Here is a 20,711-nt window from a genome sequence, read left to right as displayed (position 1 = left end):
GCCCAGTCCAATCAGGACTTGGGAGCGTCAGCAGGGGGAGACGCCCGAGGAGTCCAGGGTTGCTACGCAGAGGCTGGCAATGGCCGCCCTCCTCTCTTCACCTGGAGGGCCCAGGCTGGCTCAGTCTTGGAGGTCAAACAGGGTTGGTCCCAGTGGTTAGCTTCGAATGGGAGACTACCTGGGAAGCCCAGGTGAAGTAGACAATGGCGAACCACCTCTGAGGGTCTCTTTCCTTCAAAACACCACGAGGGGCTGCCTTCACTGGATTATGTCCCTGGGACGGAATCTGGGCCTCTTTCAAGGTGTGGATCATGTTGGGGGCCTGCCCACAGCTGGCTCGAGGGGTGTCCGGCAGTCCACAGGTGGGCGTGGGGCTCCAGCCCCTTCCTCCTAGGGTGAGCGAGAGAGGACCTGGAACTCGAAAGGGGGCGGGACGTTGCCCAGGCCGGTGCACTGAGGGGTCAGGTCGATCTCGGCAGGGGGGACCAGCGGCCGGAAGGTGAAGTGCTGCAGGAGGGTGGCGAGGAAGAGGAAGATCTCCATGCGGGCCAAGCCGGCTCCCAGGCAGATCCGCTTCCCTGTGGGGAGGAAGGAGCAAAAGCGGGCGTGAGTTGGCAGCAGCGGCTGGCCCTTGTTTTGGCACACACCAGGTGCCCCTTGGCAGGCTGGGGAATGGATGATGCCCGGAAAAAGGTGAGTCTCTCCCACTTAAAAACAAGCCCTCCATGCTGACTGTAGAGGGCGCCCTTTGCTCATCTTCACTGACAAGGCCGGCAGTCACACAGTAGACAGGAGGCCTCCCTGATCCAGAAGGTTTCCTTCCTTCCTTCCTTCCTTCCTTCCTTCCTTCCTTCCTTCCTTCCTTCCTTCCTTCCTTCCTTCCTTCCTTCCTTCCTTCCTTCCTTCCTTCCTTCCTTCCTTCCTTCCTCCCTTCCCTCCCTCCCTCCTTCCTTCCTTCCCTCCCTCCTTCCTTCCCTCCTTCCCTCCCTCCTTCCTTCCTTCCTCCCTCATTCCTTCCTTCCTCCCTCCCTCCCTCCTTCCTTCCTTCCCTCCCTCCTTCCTTCCCTCCTTCCTTCCTTCCCTCCCTCCTTCCTTCCCTCCCTCCTTCCCTCCCTCCTTCCCTCCTTCCTTCCTTCCCTCCTTCCTTCCCTCCCTCCCTCATTCCTTCCTTCCCTCCTTCCTTCCCTCCCTCCCTCCCTCCTTCCTTCCTCCCTTCCTCCCTTCCTTCCTCCTTCCTTCCTCCCTCCCTTCCCTCCTTCCTTCCCTCCCTCCTTCCCTCCTTCCTTCCTTCCTTCCTTCCTTCCTTCCTTCCTTCCTTCCTTCCTTCCTTCCTTCCGTTTCAGGGTTATGATGCGTGTGTTGGTGGTACTTTACACTTATTGCTGGGGGAGGGAGAGGGAGGGAGATTTACCTTTCAGCCGTGTCTCACCAGCCTCGGCCAACCTGGGGTGAGGCAGCTGCAGGTGGGCTCTGGGAATCTAGAGTATGGGCTGCGATCCTCTTTGCTGTGTCCCCCTAATTCACTCTTGCAAGGGAAGGTGGTCTGGTGTAGGCAAGCCTTGTCAGATCTCAGAAGCTAAGCACGGCTGGTTCTTGGCAGGGAGACCACCAAGGAAGGCTCTGCAGAAGAAGGCAATGGCCAACCACTGCTTCGCAGATCTCAGAAGTTAAGCAGGATGGCAGACCACCAAGGAAGGCTCTGCGGAGGAAGGCAAGGGCCAACCACCTCTGCTTCTCCCTTGCCTTGGAAGCCCCTGGCTGGGGTGGCTGTAAGTCAGCTGTTCCTTGAGGGCACTTGACACACACTTCACACCTGCCTGCAACAGTTGAAAGGGACGGAACCAAATCTGCCTCAGGACCAGGTATGACTCTGGCAGTCAAAGCTCCCCTCTTTTCCTGGCACCAGACAACCCCCCAAAAGAGCACTTGGCCCCAGCCCTCAGACCCCACTGTGTGCAGCCCAGTAGACAGCATGTTGGTGCTTCCCTGGCCTTTCTCTCAGACAGCTGCCCTGGGAGGTCATAAGAACACAAGAGAAGCCATGTTGGATCAGGCCAGTGGCCCATCCACTCCAACAGTCTGTGTCACGCAGGGGCCAAAACCCAGGGGCCCTCTGGAGGTCCCCCAGCGGGGCCAGAACTCCAGAAGCCCTCCCACTGTTGACCCCACCCAAGCGCCAAGAAGACCGAGCATCCTTGCCCCAGACAGAGTGTTGTGCCTACGCCTTGTGGCTCACAGCCACGGATGGACCTCTGCCCCAGGTGTGTATCCAGACCCCTTTTGGAGCTGCCGGTGCTTGTGGCATCACCATTCCCTGCGGCAGGGAATCCCACATACTCATTACGAGCTCGTTGGGTGACCCTCTCTCAGCCTCACCTACCTCACAGGGTTGTGGTGAGGATAAGATAGGACCAGAGGACTGGGGGAGGAAAGGGCAAAACGCCCCGTAAAAAGTCGGCCAAGAAAGCGTCACAATGTGACGTCACCCCTGTGGGCTGCTAACGACTCAGTGCTTGCACAGGGGACTGCCTTTACCTTTTGAGAGAAGAACATAAGTCAGTCTGCGACTTCACTGGGGAGGAAGGTCAGGTGTAAAGGGAGCAAATCAGTAACCAGAAATCTTGGCCCTGGCAACGGGCCTGTTCCATCTGCCTGCCTCCTAGTAAGTCAACACACCCCAGCGCGTCACCCTCCTGCTCCTTCCCCTTCCACTCTTTTGGGCTACTTCTCTGTTCGTTCCCCCTTTTCTCACTCTCCTCGGGGTGCTAACAATGGAAGTCCCTCTTCCCAGTGGTGTGTGTGTGTGTGGGGGGGTGCAGACTAAACCCCCTGCTCCTCCTTGCAGCTTTGGGACGGGGAATCTCCCTTCTTTCCCCCCCCCGCCCCCCTACCTGGAGCAAAGGGCATGAAGGCATCACTGCTTCTGAAGGCGTTGTTTTCATCCAGGAAGTTGGCGGGGTTGAAGGAATTTGGGTCCTTGAACTGGGAGGGGTCAAAGTGCACCGAACTCAGCAGTGGGATCACATGGGTGCCCTGTTGGGTGGGGGTGGGGGAGGAGAGAGACTTGTGGTCATACACTTGAAAGGAATTGGGGGGCGGGCTGGTAGGGGCACCAGCTTCCCTCTCCCAAAGATGGAGGCGCTCTTGTGATGTTCTACGGGGCATTTATGCGGCCTGCCATTTATCTTTGGTAAGAAGAGCCCTCCTCTCTCTGAAGCACAAGGCCAGCAGCTGTCGGGGGGGGGGGGGGTTCCTGTTTGGGGACCAGCCGAGCCTCCGCTGCCCCAGTAGCGCTGCCTTTGCTGGGAGGCTGGGAGGGAGTCCTGGGTGGTGAATTCTGGGAGAACTTCAGGCTGGCCTGGGAAGTTAGCACTGCAGCCCTATGCTGGGAGTCTGCTGCGTGTCCAGCGCCTTGAAGTGTCTGGGTTAGACGACTGTGAGACACTGTAGGCTGAAGGGGGGTCACGCCGTTGGTCTGAAGCAGCGGGACAAGGTTTGAGTCCAGGAGGTCCTTCAAGACCAACAACATTTAATTCTGGGCAGAAGCTTTTATACGCAGGTGCGCACATGAGATCTTATACCCAGAACAAAACATAGAATCAAACCTGGTTGGTCTTACTGGACTGTTGTGGAGTGTTCAGTAGCTTCTTCTGGGGCCAGGTGCAGCTGCAAAGGTTCTCTGCACTGAAGCAGACTGCAGATTTATACCCCGTCCTTCTTTCTGAATCAGAGTCTCAGAGCGGCTTACAAAATCCTATATTTTCTCCCCCCACAACAGATACCCTGTGAGGTAGGTGGGGCTGGGAGAGCTCTCACAGAAGCTGCCCTTTCAAGGACAGAGTCTCAGAGTGGCTCACAATCTCCTTTTCCTTCTTCCCCCACAACAGACACCCTGTGAGGTGGGTGGGGCTGAGAGAGCTCTCACAGCAGCTGCCCTTTCAAGGACAACCTCTGCAATAGCTCTGGCTGACCCAAGGCCATGCTAGCAGCTGCAAGTGGAGGAGGGGGGAATCAAACCCGGTTCTCCCAGATAAGAGAGCTATGGCTGACCCAAGGCCATTCTAGCAGGTGCAAGTGGAGGAGTGGGGAATCCAACCCGGTTCTCCCAGATAAGAGAGCTATGGCTGACCCAAGGCCATTCCAGCAGGTGCAAGTGGAGGAGTGGGGAATCCAACCCGGTTCTCCCAGATAAGAGAGCTATGGCTGACCCAAGGCCATTCCAGCAGCTGCAAGTGGAGGAGTGGGGAATCCAACCCGGTTCTCCCAGATAAGAGAGCTATGGCTGACCCAAGGCCATTCCAGCAGGTGCAAGTGGAGGAGTGGGGAATCCAACCCGGTTCTCCCAGATAAGAGAGCTATGGCTGACCCAAGGCCATTCCAGCAGCTGCAAGTGGAGGAGTGGGGAATCAAACCCGGTTCTCCCAGATAAGAGAGCTCTGGCTGACCCAAGGCCATTCCAGCAGCTGCAAGTGGAGGAGTGGGGAATCAAACCCGGTTCTCCCAGATAAGAGTGCTCTGGCTGACCCAAGGCCATTCCAGCAGGTGCAAGTGGAGGAGTGGGGAATCAAACCCGGTTCTCCCAGATAAGAGTGCTCTGGCTGACCCAAGGCCATTCCAGCAGCTGCAAGTGGAGGAGTGGGGAATCAAACCCGGTTCTCCCAGATAAGGGTGCTCTGGCTGACCCAAGGCCATTCCAGCAGGTGCAAGTGGAGGAGTGGGGAATCAAACCCGGTTCTCCCAGATAAGAGAGCTATGGCTGACCCAAGGCCATTCCAGCAGCTGCGAGTGGAGGAGTGGGGAATCAAACCCGGTTCTCCCAGATATGAGAGCTCTGGCTGACCCAAGGCCATTCCAGCAGCTGCGAGTGGAGGAGTGGGGAATCAGACCCGGTTCTCCCAGATAAGAGAGCTCTGGCTGACCCAAGGCCATTCCAGCAGCTGCAAGTGGAGGAGTGGGGAATCAAAGTCTGCACACTTCACCACTACACCAAACTGGGACACATTGAGTGGAACAAGTGAAGCCGGGTTGCTTCTGCCGCCCTCTTGGCTTCTGGGCCCAGTTCCAGGGGCTAGGATTAACCAGCACAGCCCTAAGCAGTTGGTGCCCGGCTAGGGCCCTGGAAGAGCAGCCTCCACCCCTCTCCCTCCCGTGCAGGCTCAGAGATCCTGCAGACTCCCACCCCCGCACATAGCTAAAGGAAGGTTTGTGAGATCTGCAGCTCTGCCTGCAGACTCTGGACCTTTCAGGAGATCACCCCGACTGAACCTGTCCAGGCTGCTGGGAGCAATCAGAAAAGCTTTCTCTTCTTTCTTGGGGTGGGGAACCACCTTTGACAAGGGCAGGGAGGGAGGGATGGTGCTTGTTGGGCCCTCTTTTGGGCCTGCCCCAGTAGCCCATTTCACGGAAGCTGTTTGCCTCCTTTGCTGGCCTGCCTGGGCTTCTCAAGCAGAGAAGAAGGCAGCTGGGGCATTATGGGATGTGCTCACATTCTGTGGCCACACTGCCCTGAGAAGGCGAGTTTGAGGCACGCACCCAGTGAGCATCTTTCTCGCTTGCCTTTCTCAGAGGGAGAGGAAACGGAGGCCAAGGAGGCTAGTAGCGCTCGCGCTGTCCCACCTTGGGAAGCAGGAAGTCCCGGAATGGGGTGTCCTGAGTGACGGCACGGGGCAACCCCATGGGCAGCATGGAGATGAAGCGCTGGATCTCGCAGAGGACAGCCTCCGTGTAGGGCATGAGCGTGCGGTCTGCCAGGCAAGGGGCGCGTTCACGCCCAATCACTCGGTCGATCTCCTGGTGGACCTGAGCTGCAGAGACAGGCAGATAGGAGGCAGTGAATGCAGACGGAAGGGGTGAGGATGGACCAATGCCAGGTTACCAACCTCAAGGTGGGCCCTGGAGCCCTTCTGGAATCACAGCCGAGCTCCAGACGACAGAGACCAGCTTCCCAGGAAGGAAGGGCAGCATCATCTCCCCCCATCCATTCGGGGAGGGCCGGTGGCTCAGTGGTAGAGCATCTGCTTGGTAGGCAGAAGGTCCCAGGTTCAATCCCCGGCATCTCCAACTCAAGAGGGTCCAGGCAAGTAGGCGTGAAAAACCTCCGCTTGAGACCCTGGAGAGCCATGAATGGGGCTGTGGCTCAGTGGTAGAGCATCTGCTTGGTAAGCAGAAGGTCCCAGGTTCAATCCCCTGCATCTCCAACTCAAAAGGGTCCAGGCAAGTAGGTGTGAAAAACCTCCGCTTGAGACCCTGGAGAGCCATGAATGGGGCTGTGGCTCAGTGGTAGAGCATCTGCTTGGGAAGCAGAAGGCCCCAGGTTCCATCCCCTGCATCTCCAACTCAAGAGGGTCCAGGCAAATAGGCGTGAAAAACCTCAGCTTGAGACCCTGGAGAGCGGCTGCCAGTCTGAGTAGACAAGACTGCCTTCAATGGACCAAAGAGGGTCTGATTCAGTAAAAGGCAGCTTCAGATGTTCATATCACACCCCCACATGCCCCCCCCCAAATTTTAGCAACCTGCTGCTGGCAGCCCCACCTCATGGCCTTCAATCCTCAAGGCCTCTCTGGGTGGGGGGTGGGGGTGGGGAGGGCAGGATCCAAGCAAGCAGTTGTGGGGGGGGGGCTCCCAAATCAGGTCCCAGAAGAAGAGCCGACTGCCCCCTTGCAGCCCCAGAGCAGTGTGGGGCGCCTCCCAGAACACGCCTGCTGTCATGGGGGGCGGGGGGAGTTGGACGGGCCCAGGGCACACAAATCTTTCTTCTCCTACTTCTTCAAATCCTTCAGGTTGTTCCGTATAGATCTCCTCTGCCAAATCTGCATTGAGGAAAGCTGTTTTAATGTCCACGTGTTCAGCTTGCAAGAGGTACGCAAGCCGAACACGTGGACATTAAAAGCCGCTTTCCTCAATGGAGATTTAACAGAGGAAATCTAAATGGAACGACCTGAAGGATTTGAAGAAGTTGGAAAAGAAAACTTTGCGGTTTTGCTCGGGAAAAGTAATCACTGGCTTGCCCAGAAGTTGCGCTTAGGCTCTATGTCGCACAAGACTCAGGGACTTGGGTCATGACTCTTATTTCCTGCTGGGGAGAATGAAATGGAGGAGCCCCACTCACCAGCCACTTGGGGGTACTTCATCAGGATCAGGAAGCTGTACCGCAGGGTGGTGCTGGTGGTCTCGGTGCCCCCAAAGAACAGGTTGTGGGTGGTCATCACCAGCGTCTCTGTGTGGAAGTAGCTCAGCGGGGCTTCCTTCTCCTGCAAACGGCAACAGTTGGGGCCACGCATGTGGGACGGCTCAGGCCCCGTTCTCAGCTGGGCTGGAGCCGGCAGCCTTCTCTGGAGACAGCCGTGGTTCTGGATCACCCCTCGTCCCACTGAGCCCATGGGGCAGGCAGGGAGCTGCTGGCTGAGAACCAAACCATGCCTGTCTGTGGCCCCCTTGCAGATATCTTGGTCCATCCCTCCCTTTCCACTTTCCTAGTCGTTTCCGGCACCTTCTCTCCCTCCCCAGGCTGGCCTGGAGGAAGCTCCATCTGGAGGGGGCTCTCGGGGAAGGCCCTCTGCCCCACGGAGACTGTGTCATTTTTATGTAGCCTATTTGAACTGTGAGCCCTTGAACTAACAAACTGGCATGCAGGATGTACCCAGCCGTGTGCCTCCTTGGCCCTGCCATCCTCTCCAGAGGTCTGCCTGGCATCCACCAGGAGCCCAGCCGCCCCTTGAGCTGTGCCCCCATTAAAAAGCTCCTGGCCCCAAGTGGGGCGCTGGGTCCCCTCTCTGCTGCACTGGAAGAGCCAGCCGGTCCAGAGAGCTTCCTGCTAAGGAGGCTGGTTCTCTGGCTGAGCCCTTCTCCCCAAAATGCTTGAAACCGCAGAGTGAGGAGGAGGGCACAGAGGAGCTGCGGGGTCTGGCATCTGATTCTGGGGGTGGGCTTGCACCCAGCTGGCAGTGGGGCAGCTTGGGAGAGGAATCGGGGGTGGAAGGCCTGGAACTGGCCTGCCTAGTGCTGCCAATCAAACTCAGCTGTGTTTCAGTTACACACAGGGGTCTCCCTGGCTCTCACCTCGGCCGCCAGTTGGACTGCGCTCTTCATCTTGTATCGCAGGGGTGGCCAACAGTAGCTCTCCAGATGTTTTTTGCCTACAACTCTCATCAGCCCCAGCCAGCATGGCCAATGGCTGGGGCTGATGGGAGTTGTAGGCAAAAACATCTGGAGAGTTACTGTTGGCCACCCCTGTTGTATCGCAGATGTTCTGGGTTACAACACCAATTACTCTGCTCTGGTTAAACCTCATCTGGAGTATTGTGTTCAGTTTTGGGCCCCACATTTTAAGAAGGATCTAGACAAGCTGGAAGGGATCCAGAGGAGGGCGACAAAGATGGGGAGGGGTCTGGAGGCCAAGTCCTATGAGGAAAGGTCGAAGGAGCTGGGGATGTTCAGCCTGGAGAGGAGGCGGCTGAGAGGTGATAGGATCACCATCTTCAAATCCTTGAAGGGCTGTCCTGTAGAGGATGGTGTGGAATTGTTTTCTGTGGCCCTGGAAGGTGTAACCAGAACCAATGGGTTGAAATTAAATCAAAAGAGTTTCTGGCTCAACATTAGGAAGAACTTCCTGACCGTTAGAGCGATTCCTCAGTGGAACAGGCTTCCTCGGGAGATGGTGGGCTCTCCTTCCTTGGAGGTTTTTAAACAGAAGCTAGATGGCCATCTGACAATAAATGAAGATCCTGTGAATTTGGGGTAGGTATTTGTGGGTTTCCTGCCTTGTGCAGGGGATTGGACTAGATGACCCTAGAGGTCCCTTCCAATATGATTGTATGAATTGGGTTTGTGGGCAGCTGGCCTGAACCTCTGGGAAGGGTGGGATTGAAAACATTTTAAACTCAACCAGGGTGAGGCTCCTGCGTGCTCAGCCCCTGGAACGGAAACCAGAGAGGGCAAGAAGGGCTTCCAAATCCATCACTCAACCAGGGTCCTGCAGGTGCCTTTGAGTTACCTTCTCCATGCGGATCAGGAAGCAGTCGATGAAGTCTCGCGGGGCGCTGGGGTCGAGGGCCTCTTGGTGTCTGCGAACGCGCTCAGTGATAAACTGTCTCAGTTTCTCGAAGTTGCAGAAGATTTGCTGATGGGGCCCCGGCAGAAGGTCCATGAGCCGGGGGAAGATGTTGTAGAGCTGGACCACGAGAGCAACCAGCTGATATTCAGTGACCAAAAACATTCCAAAAGTCCCCCCAAGTTCTCCAAACACATCTGCCTCACTTGCCCTGACATTTTCTTGTTTCGATTAATTGGCCCTCTTAGTCAATTAGTCTTAAAAGTCAAGGAAAGGGCATGGAATAGCTGATGAGTGACAGAAAGATTCTAAGGAGGCCGCTCCAGATGCTGGAAAGAAGAAAGGGGAAAACTGGGAAAGGATATATAGAGAGAGAAGCAGGAAAAGGCAGAAGTTTTGTTCTTGCAGAAGCACAAAATGCCTTAAGAAAATTCATTAGTCTGTTTTATTATATTTTCTTAAAAACTGCCTCCCACAGAGTCACCAAATTCATCATTCAAAGCCCCCCATGAAGTCTTGGCCAGGGAACCAAACCGGGGATCCCTTGCCCCAGGGGTCATCTTGTAGAAAAAGAGGTGCCGGAGCTCATTAGCACACCTCATTTGCATATGCCACACTTCCCTTCACTGGAAGGTGTACTAAATTATATCAGCTCAGTATCGACCTTCAAATGCTTCTTGAATTAGAACCGTCATCATAAAACCTGACTCCCATTGTACTTTTAAAATTCCTTTCTCCTCTGTGGCCACAGTGGCATGAGGAAGATTTCCATTTGTCTGCTTTATTTGTTTTGGTTATTTTCCCATTTTTTGTGAGGAAAAATATTGAAAGTTTGACAGACCTTAGAGTTCAGCAACATTCTCAGAGGGGGTTTGAAAAATGGAGCCCAGATGCAAGCATTTGGAGAAGGGGGTTAAGAAAGAAAGAGCACAATAAAATTTAGAGGTTTCGGCGCACTGCTCCTGTGAGCTCCTGCCCCACCTGGTGCTTTAGCTCTTTGGGCAAAGCCTCCCCTCCCCCCCTCCTGCTCACCACCCCCCAGAAGGAGCTCATGATCTTGAAGTTCTCGTTGAGGTGGTCCAGCAGGCTGAGAAAGTCAGCGTCTTCGTAGTCAAAGCGATTGCCGAAAACCACGGCGCAGATGATGTTGGAGACGGCACGGCACACAAGGTTGATGGGGTTGAAGGGAGCCCCTGCAAGGGGAGGGAGGAGAGGGGGGTGATGTGGGGGGGCCACCACTTGTGAGGGGGATGTTGGCTCCTCTCTCCCTCCTCTGCCCCCCATGTCCCCACCTGGGGTGAAGGAGTCGCTGGGACCAATCCTGCTTCCCCTTCCTTCAGGGCTGCCACCCTCTCAGACGTGGTGCTGGTTCTCCCAAAGAACAGAGATCCTGGCTGGTGAAGCTCCCCAGGCCAAGAAAAGGTGCCCCCCCCCAACCCTATCCTGCTCTCTGGTCGTGATGGCCCATCCCTGACCCCCGGCCAGGCCTCCCTACCCCCAGTCTTCTGGAACTCTCGCACCAGGCACTGCGCCTCCTCTTGGATCTGCTCCTCTATGCTGCTCCTTCCCATCCCAAAATTCTTCAGAGTCTGCAGGGCAAAGCGACGCAGAATCTTCCACTTCTCCCCGTTGGAGAAGGCAATGCCTACAGGGAGAGATGGAAGGGAGGGAGGGAGGGAGGGAGGGAGGAAGGAAGGAAGGAAGGAAGGAAGGAAGGAAGGAAGGAAGGAAGGAAGGAAGGAAGGAAGGAAGGAAGGAAGGAAGGAAGATGGGGAAGGGAGGGAGGGAGGGAGGGAGAGAGGAAGGAAGGAAGGAAGGAAGGAAGGAAGGAAGGAAGGAAGGAAGGAAGGAAGGAAGGAAGGAAGGAAGGAAGATGGGGAAGGGAGGGAGGGAGAGAGGAAGGATGGAAGGAAGATGGGGAAGGGAGGGAGGAAGATGAGGGTGGGAGGAAGGAAGGAAGATGAGGAGGGAGGAAAGGAGGCAGGAAGATGGAGGAAGGGAGGAAAGAAGGGAGGAAGATGGGGAAGGGAGGGAGGGAGAGAGGAAGGAAGGAAGATGGGGAAGGGAGGGAGGGAGGGGGGAAGATAGAGGGAGGGAGGAAGAAAGAAAGATGGGGAAAGGAGGGAGGGAGGGAGGAAAGAAGGCAGGAAGATGGGGAAGAGAGGGAGGGAGAGAGGAAGGAAGATGGGGAAGGGAGGGAGGAAGATGAGGGTGGGAGGAAGGAAGATGGGGAGAGAGGGAGGGAGGAAAAAAGGCAGGAAGATGGAAGGAGGGAGGGAGGGAGGGAGGAAGGAAGATGGGGAAAGGAGGGAGGGAGGAAGGGAGGGAGGAAGGGGTTCACCAGCGTTTCTGTGACATGGAGGACTTACGCTTCTTCCCTTGACCACATCTCTGCCCAAGAGCACTCAAGGTGTTGTGTGATTCCATACATTAGGGTTTGTAGAATCTTTCGGGATCAAGTGCCGTGTTCTACTGGAGAAAGTTTTCCTTCCAGACGTTTCGTTCTCAGCTGCGGAGAACATCCTCAGTGGCGTTGCAGCCGGAGCAGGCGCTCTGACCTTCTTGGCTGCTGTGCATTGAGTGGGGCCAGGGCTGCTGGAGAGCTGCTATTTATAGGCTGGAGGGAAACGCAGCTGAGAACGAAACGTCTGGAAGGAAAACTTTCTCCAGTAGAACACGGCACTTGATCCCGAAAGATTCTACAAACCCTAATGATGTTACCAGCCGTGAAAACCTGAAATCTTTGATTTCATACAGATCCCTGCAGTGGCTTTTTCACGAGGGCTAGGGCCCAAACCACCACAGCACCTTTCTGAAATTCCTGTCCATTTCAGTGGGGCTTGCACAGGGGAGCTTCCTGGAGGGCTGGGCCCATATTAACATTCCCTTTATTTCTATCCCCCCTGTCTCCTTGCGGAGGACCCAAAATGGCTCCCTCCATTCTCCTCCCCTCTGTTTTATCTTGACAACAACCCTGAGAGGTTGTGACTGGCCCAAGGTCACCCAGCAAACTTCCATGCCAGAGCAGGGATTCAAACCTGGGTCTCCCAGCTCCTAGGCCAAACCTTTAACCACTACGCCACACTGTCTCTCAGTTAATGGGCTGTCCTGGAAGTCCTGCTTCTGCCCTTGAGAAATGACTCCCCCACCCTATCTGTGAGAGTTGGTGCTTCAGCTAGCAGGGCCTTGGGTTGGGGGGCTGCCCTCTTACCGTTGCCCCGAGTGAAGCGATCGAATACCGGGAAGGCTCCCCGGCCACTGAAGTCATCGGCTTGGTCCACTAGGGCTTCCTTCACGGCCTGGTAGCCACAGAGCACCACGCAGGGCAGAGAGCCGAGATGGATGGTGTACACAGGGCCGTATCTCTTGCTGAGCTGGGTGGAGAAAAACCTGCTGTGAGTTGGGCAAGTCCTGCTCGCAGAGTTGTGCGGGTTTGTAAAATTTGAATCTTAGCAGAGCAAAAACGGTGGACATGATGTTAGTCCTTTGTTCACTAAAGCATGCAAATAACATAGACCTTTCAGAAAATACAGACTGAACCATCATGAAAAAGGAACCCGTATTTGGAAGGAATTTCCCCCAGCTTTATTTATTCTATAATTTATTTATGACATTTATTTATGACATTTCATTCTCTCCAAATAAGAACAAAGAGGCATCCACTTGTCCAAAAAGTGAGATGACATAACCTGAAGGGAGGGAGGGAGGAAGGGAGGGAGGAAGAAGGGAGGGAGAGAGGGAGGAAAGGAAGGAAGGAAGGAGAAGGAAAAAAGGGAGGGAGGAAGAAGGGAGGGGGGAAGAATGAAGGGAGGGAGGAAGAAGGAAGGGAGGGAGAGAGAGAGGGAGGAAGAAGGAAGGAAGGAAGGGAGAGAGGGAGAAGGGAGGGAGGGAGGAAAAAGGAAGGGAGGGAGGGAGGATGGAAAGAAGGAAGGAAGGTTTCAAGTTTTAACCTTCCACAATGTTAAAGATGGAGATTTATCCTTCTTCCAGTGAGTTGCAATATACAAATGTGCCATCACCAATGAAGTTGAAGTAAGCTTAGGCTTTGATGTAGCAATATCTTGAGAAGGTAAATGCAATAAGAGCCACTTGGGATCCTCCTCTAGCTTTCCATTTCAGATCCAATGAATCACCGCTAAGGTCTTTGTTCCGAACGCCTTGAATGGCTGGGCATGGCTACTGTGTTGTGCAGGAAATCTCCAGCCTAATTAATCAGTCCAGAGGATGTTCCAGATTAAACAGATTTCTCAACAGGTCAGTTATTTTGCGACAGAGCAGCCTCTCTCACCCAACTGGGAGGGGAGGGGAGGGGGGCCTCTTCTGCAACAGAGGGGTGTGAATCACCGTCCTAAACCAAACAGAAGAATGCCTCTTTCTTCAGAAAACAAAAGCACATGAGGCTCACCCCCAGTCCCCCTGTGGTCAGTCTTGTCTGCTCAGACTGGCAGCTGCTCTCCGGGGTCTGTGGCCGAGAAGGGTCTTTCCCACCCGCTCCTGCCTGCTCCTTCACACTGGAGATGCTGCCGGGGGCCCCACCTGGTGCCTTCTGCATTCCAAGCAAAGGCTCTACCCCTGAGCCACCAGCCCTCTCCAGCAACATGCAAATGCTCCTAGATGCCATGACCAAAGGGAACCTTCACATACAGAGGCAGGTTCTGACTGCCTGTCTAGACCCAGTTAGACCTGACTTGGGGGAAGTGTCTTCAGTTTTGGGCACCACAATTTAAAAGATAATCTAGAATCTGTTCAGAGGAGGGTGATGAAGATGGTGAGGGGTCTGGAAACCAAGTCCTGTGAGGAAAGGTTGATGGAGCTGGGCCTGTTTAGCCTGGAGAGGAGGCGGCTGAGAGGTGATAGGATCATCATCTTCAAGGACGAAGGGCTGTCCTATATAGAGGATGGTGCTGAGTTGTTTTCTGCATCCCCACAAGGTCAGACCAGAACCAGTGGACTGAAATTAAACCAAAAGAATCTTCGGCTAAACATCAGGAAGAACTTCCTGACCGTTAGAGTGGTTCCTCAGTGGAACAGGCTTCCTCATGGGGAGGAGGTGGGCTCTCCTTCTTTGGAGGTTTTCAAGCAGAGGCTAGATGGCCCTCTGACAGCAATGAGGATCCTGTGAATTTAGGCAGGATCCTCATTGTTCTGAGGATCCTGCCTAAATTCATGATGAGAGGCAGCACAGGAAGGGGTGAGCTAGAGCCAGAGCTCAGCTCTCACAGAATCACAGAGTTGGAAGGGACCTCCAGGGTCATCTAGTCCAACCTCCTGAACAATGCAGGAAATTCACAAATATTGCCTCCTAAATTCACAGGATCCTCATTGTTCTCATGGACCTTTCTTACATGACCATGGTAATGCCCATCACCACTTTGGGGTCAGGAAGGAATTTTCCCCTAGGCCAGATTGGCTCTTTGCCTCCCTCTGGGCATACGGCCAGGGTCACTGGGGGAATGGGGAAGTGGGAGGTAAATGTGAATCTCCTGTTTTACGCAAGGGATTGGACTAGTTGACCCTTGGGGGCCATTCCAGCTCTAGGTTTCTTTCCCAATCTCTGTGCATGGTTTGTCACTGTACCCTCTTAAACCCTGCAGCTGTTATTTCTTCTGTCAGATGTGATTAAGTGCTCACCTGCAGGTTCCTTCTTGACACTTCTCGTGATTTAATTTGGGCTTCCCCCCCTTTCCAGTTATTAGTTAGAAATCAAAGTCTATAAATGCGGCAGAAACATCACTCCCCAAGCCACAAAAAGAGATCGCTGTAGGATTCCAATTCTAAGAACAATTACATGACACATTTCCCCTCTTAGTTATCCAAGCAACAGAAACAGCAACTGACATTTGGTGACTTTTTCATTGTCTGACAATAGTAAGCAGAATTTCTCCAACACAGCCTTCATAGACATTCTAGCCAGTCTCTGCTATACACATTTGCACCTCCCAGTGTGGAAAACTTCTCATCCCTTGTGGATGTTGTCAGGGCTTGCAGCGGGGGGCAGATTGTAGCAGATCCAGAAAACCTTCTTCAGAATCAAATAAGAGAAGCCGGGCTCTAACTAGGGCACTGCAAGAAGCAGCCTGCAGTGCTGTTATTTTTGCTGCCACAGGTCTTCTCTCTGGAATGAGAGGAGGCTCAAAAGGTGTCAGGATCATGGCCTCTGAGGGTTGCGACAGAAAGTTGGCTTGCTCTGCCGAAAGGGATTTAATCCAAATTTAATAACTTCCTATCAGTCTACTGATCTTCATGAGCTGAAGGAGAGAATTCTGAAGAGTCCGCTCAGAGCTGCGTTTTTGGCTCCTGGGCCAGCGGGGGCGGGGGCGGGGGGGCGTTGCCTGCCTCCTTCACAGACACATGGGCGGGGGGGGGGGGGGGTTTGGGAAGGAGCAGAGCTTTCCTGCGGGGCTGGAGGGGGACTGGGAAGTCCCCAGCGGGAGGCTCCCGGCTTGTCCCAAGTTCTGCTGCGCACTGCAGATCCTCCCTCCCCGCCGGCTGGCACCCAGGACGGAGTGGCGGGGCAGAGTTTCCGGGGGAGGGGGGGGGCTCTTCCTGAGCCAGATTCGAATCCTCACCCGGCTGCAAAGCTCCCGCGGGGGGGGCGGGAGAGACCTCCAGACAGCCCACTTTAATTTTCCAGCCCGCCTACTTCACAGGGTCGTGGTGAGGAGGGGGAACCGGCAGGCACCCGCCCTCCCTCCCCTCCCCTCCCCCGCCCGGCTCCCCCCAGTCACCCGCACGGGAGGAAGCCAGCCAGCCGGGGTTGCCAACTCTGGGGCGGAGATGGAGGGTGTGGCGCTTGGCAGAGTTTGGGCTGGGGTAGGATATGGCTGCTCCGCTTTCTCCCGCCCGGGATCTGCTGCTGCCCTGGCGTGTCCGGAGGTCAGCGCAGTGACCGCGGCGCCGGAAGAGCTCCCGTCCCGCCTGGAGGTTGGCGCGAGGCGAAGGGCCCCAGTCCAGCCCTCCCCCGGCTTGCTAGCGCGGAGCCTGAGACCCGTCGGGGGGCTTACCTGCTCGAGGGAGCGGTGCATGGCGCCGGGGTCCAGCTGCAGCAGGTTGCCCACGAGCGGCAGAGGCGACGGCCCGGGGGGCAGACCCCTCTGCCTCCCCCTCCTCCTCGGCCCGGCCAGCAGCCACAGAGCCCCCGACAGACCGCCCAGCAGCACCAGCGCCGCCCAGCTCAGCAGCACCTCCATGGGGCCGGCGGAGGGATGGAGAGGCCCCGCCGCCCCCTTATAGCTCTCTCGCGGCCCGACGGGGCGGGCGGACTATTGCAAGCCCTGCGAGCCACCCGGCACTCCCCCCTCCTCGCTGGGCTGGGGAAGGGCTGCTTCCCAGCAGAGACGCCCAGCAGCCGCCCGCCGCCGCCCCCGACTCTTGATCGACGGCGCAGAAGCCCCGATTCTGACAAACAGCCGCCGGTTGCCAATCTCCAGGCGGGGCAAGGTAAAAGTACAAAAACCTCCGCCAGAACCAGCCTCGACAGTAAAGAAATCTAAGTGTAATTTGCAAAACTTCTTATCACAAAATCAACATATCAGAAGTGAAATGAATCCCATTTTAAAGTGACAGAAGACGGACCACGCCCGCGCCCCCAGGAGCGAAGAAGACTCTGAACGCGAAGGCCCAGCCTGGGGGGGAAAGGGCGCTATTCAAGAGGGAGCGCAACGCTCCAATCTTTTCTGATGAGCAGACCAGCGGAGTGATGTATTGTAGCAAGGCTGTTCCCTCACTTTAAAATGGGATTCATTTCACTTCTGATAATGTTGATTTTGTTGGAATAATTTTTGTAAATTACACTTAGATTTCTTTATTGTTGAGGCTGGTTCTCGCAGAGGATTTTGTACCTTTTCCCTGCTCCACATATCCGCGTTTAATAATAATAATAATAATAATAATAATAATAATAATAATAATAATAATAATAATAATAATCTTTTATTTATACCCCGCCCTCCCCGCCTAGGCAGGACACGGTAGAAACCATGATACAAATAAACAATAGATAATACAGTTAATAATTTAAAGAATAAAACCGATAAAACAGTAAGACATTAAAATACAGTCAAATGGCATATAGGATGGCTCGGTATTATTGATCTTATCAAGAGTTCTGTCTTAAAAAGCTAGCCGGAAGAGGGCAGTTTTGCAGGCCCTACGGAACTGGTTAAGATCCCGTAGGGTCCGCACCTCTTCCGGCAGTTGGTTCCACCATTGGGGGGGCTTTGTAGAGAACTCCTGTTCTCTAGTAGCTTTTAATTTAGTTTCTTTGTTGTGCTGCAAAATCCCCAGGTGAGGGCAGGGGATCCCCCCGTTTGGAGGCCCTCCCCCCGCTTCAGGGTCATCAGAAAGCGGTGGGGGAGGGAAATGTCTGCTGGGCACTCCATTATTCCCTATGGAGACCGATGTCCATAGGGTATAATGGAGAATTGATCCATTATCTGGGTCTGGGGGGGCTGCTTTTGAGGTAGAGGCACCAAATTTTCAGCATACCATCCAGTACCTCTCCTCAAAACACCCTCCAAGTTTCAAAAGGATTGGACCAGGGGAACCAATTCTACAAGCCCCATAAGAAAGTGCCCCTGTCCTTAGTTATTTCCAGTGGAGGGAAGGCATTTAAAAGGTGTGCGGTCCCTTGAAATGTGCTGGCCATAACTCCTTTTGGAGGCCCTGGTGGACTGACAAAATTGGCCTGATCCAACATGGCTTCTCTTATGTTCTTCCACTATCCTCCGAAGTCTGCTCAAATTCGTGTTTGTTGCATCAGTAACGCTGCCTAGCCATCTCCTCTTTTGCCGTCCCCTTCTTCTTTGGCCTTCTGTCCTTCCCAGCATCAGGGTCTTCTCCAGGGAGGGCTCCCTTCTCATTGGGGGGCCAAAGCATTTGAGCTTCAGCTTCAGCATCTGACCTTCCAGGGAGCAGTCTGGGTTGATTTCCCTTAAGACTGGAGGCCCTGATTGGATCTTCTTGCTGTCCTAGGACCCACCATATGAGCCCTGTCAGCTGGCACCTCTCTGGTTAGCAAGGAAGTGTGGAATTCAGAGGCTTGACAGTGAAAATCCCCGGGGGCATCTTGGCTTCAGAGTGTGCAGCAAGAATGTGAAGTTGTGTAAGGATTTGTGGAAGCCAAGCTCAGAGAGCTACTTTGAAAGTACTGAGAATGTGGTTCCTCCCTTGGCGGCTGGCACTGTTTACACCCCACTGAAAAGCAGTTTCCACTGTGGCAATCTGGCACTATCGGTCTGGCTTCTGGGCCTGGGCAGCCTGCCTACACAATCTGGCAGCTGTTGGCAGAGCCAGGCCAGAACAGAGGCCGGGGGGGGGGCAGTGAGGCCAGTTGGCATGGGCTTCTATGATTTTGTGGGCAGGGCCGGTGTGCGGGAGTAGGCGAAGTAGGCCGTTGCCTAGGGCGCCACCTGGCCTAGGGTGCACCACTGGCACCCCCTCCTCGACGCCTGATGACACTGGCTGCTGACCACTGTCGCCTTGTCCTCTCCCAGCACCAAGCTGCCCTCAACAAAGCCAAGCCACCTCCCTCTCCCCAATGTCTCCCACCTCATCCTGTCCCGCCCCCTCCTTCCTGGCCAGCAAGGAAGGCAGGCAAGCACTTACTCCCACCATTTTTTATAACGTCACATTTTTTGAAAAAAAAATTAAAATTAAAAATCAGTAAATTAAAAATGTGGAAAGTTTCCAGTTTGGCACTCTTCATTTCCCTTGCATTTTTTAATAATGGAGGGGGGGTGCTAATGGGTGATTTGCCAGGGCGCCAGAAAGCCTGGCCCCGCCCCTGTTCGTGGGGGCCTCCTCCAAGAGAGTTAAGGGTCCTCCTTTAGCACTGAGAAGGCCTGTGTTGGAGGGCAGGTTGTGTATTTACTAGCACTGACCATTGGTTTGCTCTTGTTGAGTGTTACCTGACTCTTAGCATGTCTAGACACCCGGCTTCATTTACTGTATCTTCTTGCACAGAGCTTAGTGAAGTTACTAACTGGACAGCAGACAGCAAGTCTGATCTTCAGGGTATAAAAAATACTTTATACTGCTCTGGCTGGGTCTCTCGCACTGCTGAGCAATTTCTGGCTGAGTGTTCTGCTTTGCATCCATCTGCGCATTGTGAAGGGTAGACATTTGTTTCCTTGTGTGTCTCCAGCTGAGAGAGAGATACGGCTCCTTTTACACCATGCAGCCTTTTGTGGTGCTGTGTGGATACCAGGCTGTGAAGGAGGCCCTGGTGGACCGAGGCGAGAACTTCTGTGGCTGTGGGGAGTGCCCAGCTCTGACCCACTTCACTCGAGGGGACGGTGAGCATCTGGGCTTCCTCTCCAGGGGCCTCTCATAGTCCTGTGAAAAGAGAGTTTCAAGTTGGCCTCTTCACACAGAATCTCTTGTGTCCCCGCAGGGATTTCTTTTTCTAATGGCAACAAATGGAAGGCATTGCGGCGTTTTGCTATACAGACGTTGCGAGAGTTCGGGATGGGTCGGCGCAGTATCGAGGAATGGATCCAAGAGGAGGCCCGGTGCATGGTGGAAGAGCTTGCCAAGATCGAAGGTGGGTGCATGTTGGGAGGGGACAACTTGGAGAAGCAGCAAGTTTGGACAGCAAACATATTTACATCTGACAGTCAAAGGAATCTCATGTACATATTTATTGAAAAGGTTTCTATCCGGCCTTCCCTTCTTAGCTTTAGAGCAGGTAACCAAGCTGCGTTGCAAATACATACAGTACAATAAAGCAAACCATCCGTAAGATACGAACCACGCAGAGAGATCTGCAAAGCAGTTGACCTAGCCCGCATTTTGGGCAGGAGCTCACAGGAGCAGAGCTTTGCGACCTCTAAATTTTATTGTGCTCTTTCTCTCTCTCTCTCCCCTTCCCCACCAAATACTTCCTTCTGGGCTCCATTGTTCAACCCCCTGTGAGAATTTTGCTGAACTCTAAGGTCTGATGAACTTTCTAATGTTTTCCTCACAAAAGATGGGAAAATAACCCAAACCTATAAAGCAGACAGATGGAAATCTTTCTCATGCCACTGTGGCCACAGAGGAGAAAGTCGTTTTAAAAGTCTGATGGAAGTAAGGTTTTATGATGATGATTACGATTCAAGAAGCACTTTAAGGTAGATGCTGAGCTGATATAATTTAGCACACCTTCTGGTGATGTCAGCAATATGCAAATGAGTTGTGTTAACGAGTTCCGGCGCCTTTTTCCCTACAAAATGAACCCTGTGTTTACCCTAGACTGGAATGCCCTTTGCAATAAGACTGACGGAATGCAGGAAGGGAAGGGGCCGTTTGTGCCGGCTCTGTCAAGCTGTTCCAAGGACTGGCCTTCCAGAGAAAAGGCCCCACCTGACTGCAGCCAGGTGCACCATCCTGAGGAGGAGGCCGTCTAAGGAAGGCAGCTCGGGATCAGGGCACGTGCCTGGAGCATGTGGCAAGAGGGCCCCAGGCTGCAAAGGGACAACCAGCTCTTTGAAGTGGGCCTGGCAGCCTTCAAGGGCAGCCCCCCACAGAGAGCATAGCAGTAGTCTAACCTGTGCCTAACCTCTTGGGCTGAAGTCTAACCTCTTGGGCTGAAGGAGCCATGCCAGAATGCTCCATGATCTGGAGACTATTGGAGATGGGGGTGGTTTTGAAGGGTGCTTGGAAACTCTGGGATCAGCTTCAG

At 54.3% G+C, this 20,711-nt stretch overlaps 2 protein-coding genes across 2 annotated transcripts in view; both read right to left on the bottom strand.

Annotated features, from left to right (window-relative positions):
- Positions 1-20,711, bottom strand: part of LOC132586353 (cytochrome P450 2G1-like) — a 520,878-nt gene that overhangs the window by 190,677 nt on the left and 309,490 nt on the right. The window lies entirely within an intron of this gene.
- LOC132585924 (cytochrome P450 2F2-like) lies at positions 369-16,239 on the bottom strand. The gene is made up of 9 exons (XM_060257800.1): positions 16,054-16,239; positions 12,261-12,423; positions 10,545-10,694; positions 10,082-10,242; positions 8,993-9,169; positions 7,109-7,250; positions 5,617-5,804; positions 2,892-3,033; positions 369-578 (listed from the first exon to the last, which is right to left on the bottom strand). Exons 1-9 carry the CDS (start codon positions 16,237-16,239, stop codon positions 391-393), a joined length of 1,497 nt encoding a protein of 498 aa, XP_060113783.1. The 3' UTR covers positions 369-390.

The sequence above is a fragment of the Heteronotia binoei genome, chromosome 17 (genome assembly GCF_032191835.1).
Source record: "Heteronotia binoei isolate CCM8104 ecotype False Entrance Well chromosome 17, APGP_CSIRO_Hbin_v1, whole genome shotgun sequence".
NCBI lineage: Eukaryota > Metazoa > Chordata > Lepidosauria > Squamata > Gekkonidae > Heteronotia > Heteronotia binoei.
This window is presented reverse-complemented; position numbering and strand designations above follow the sequence as displayed.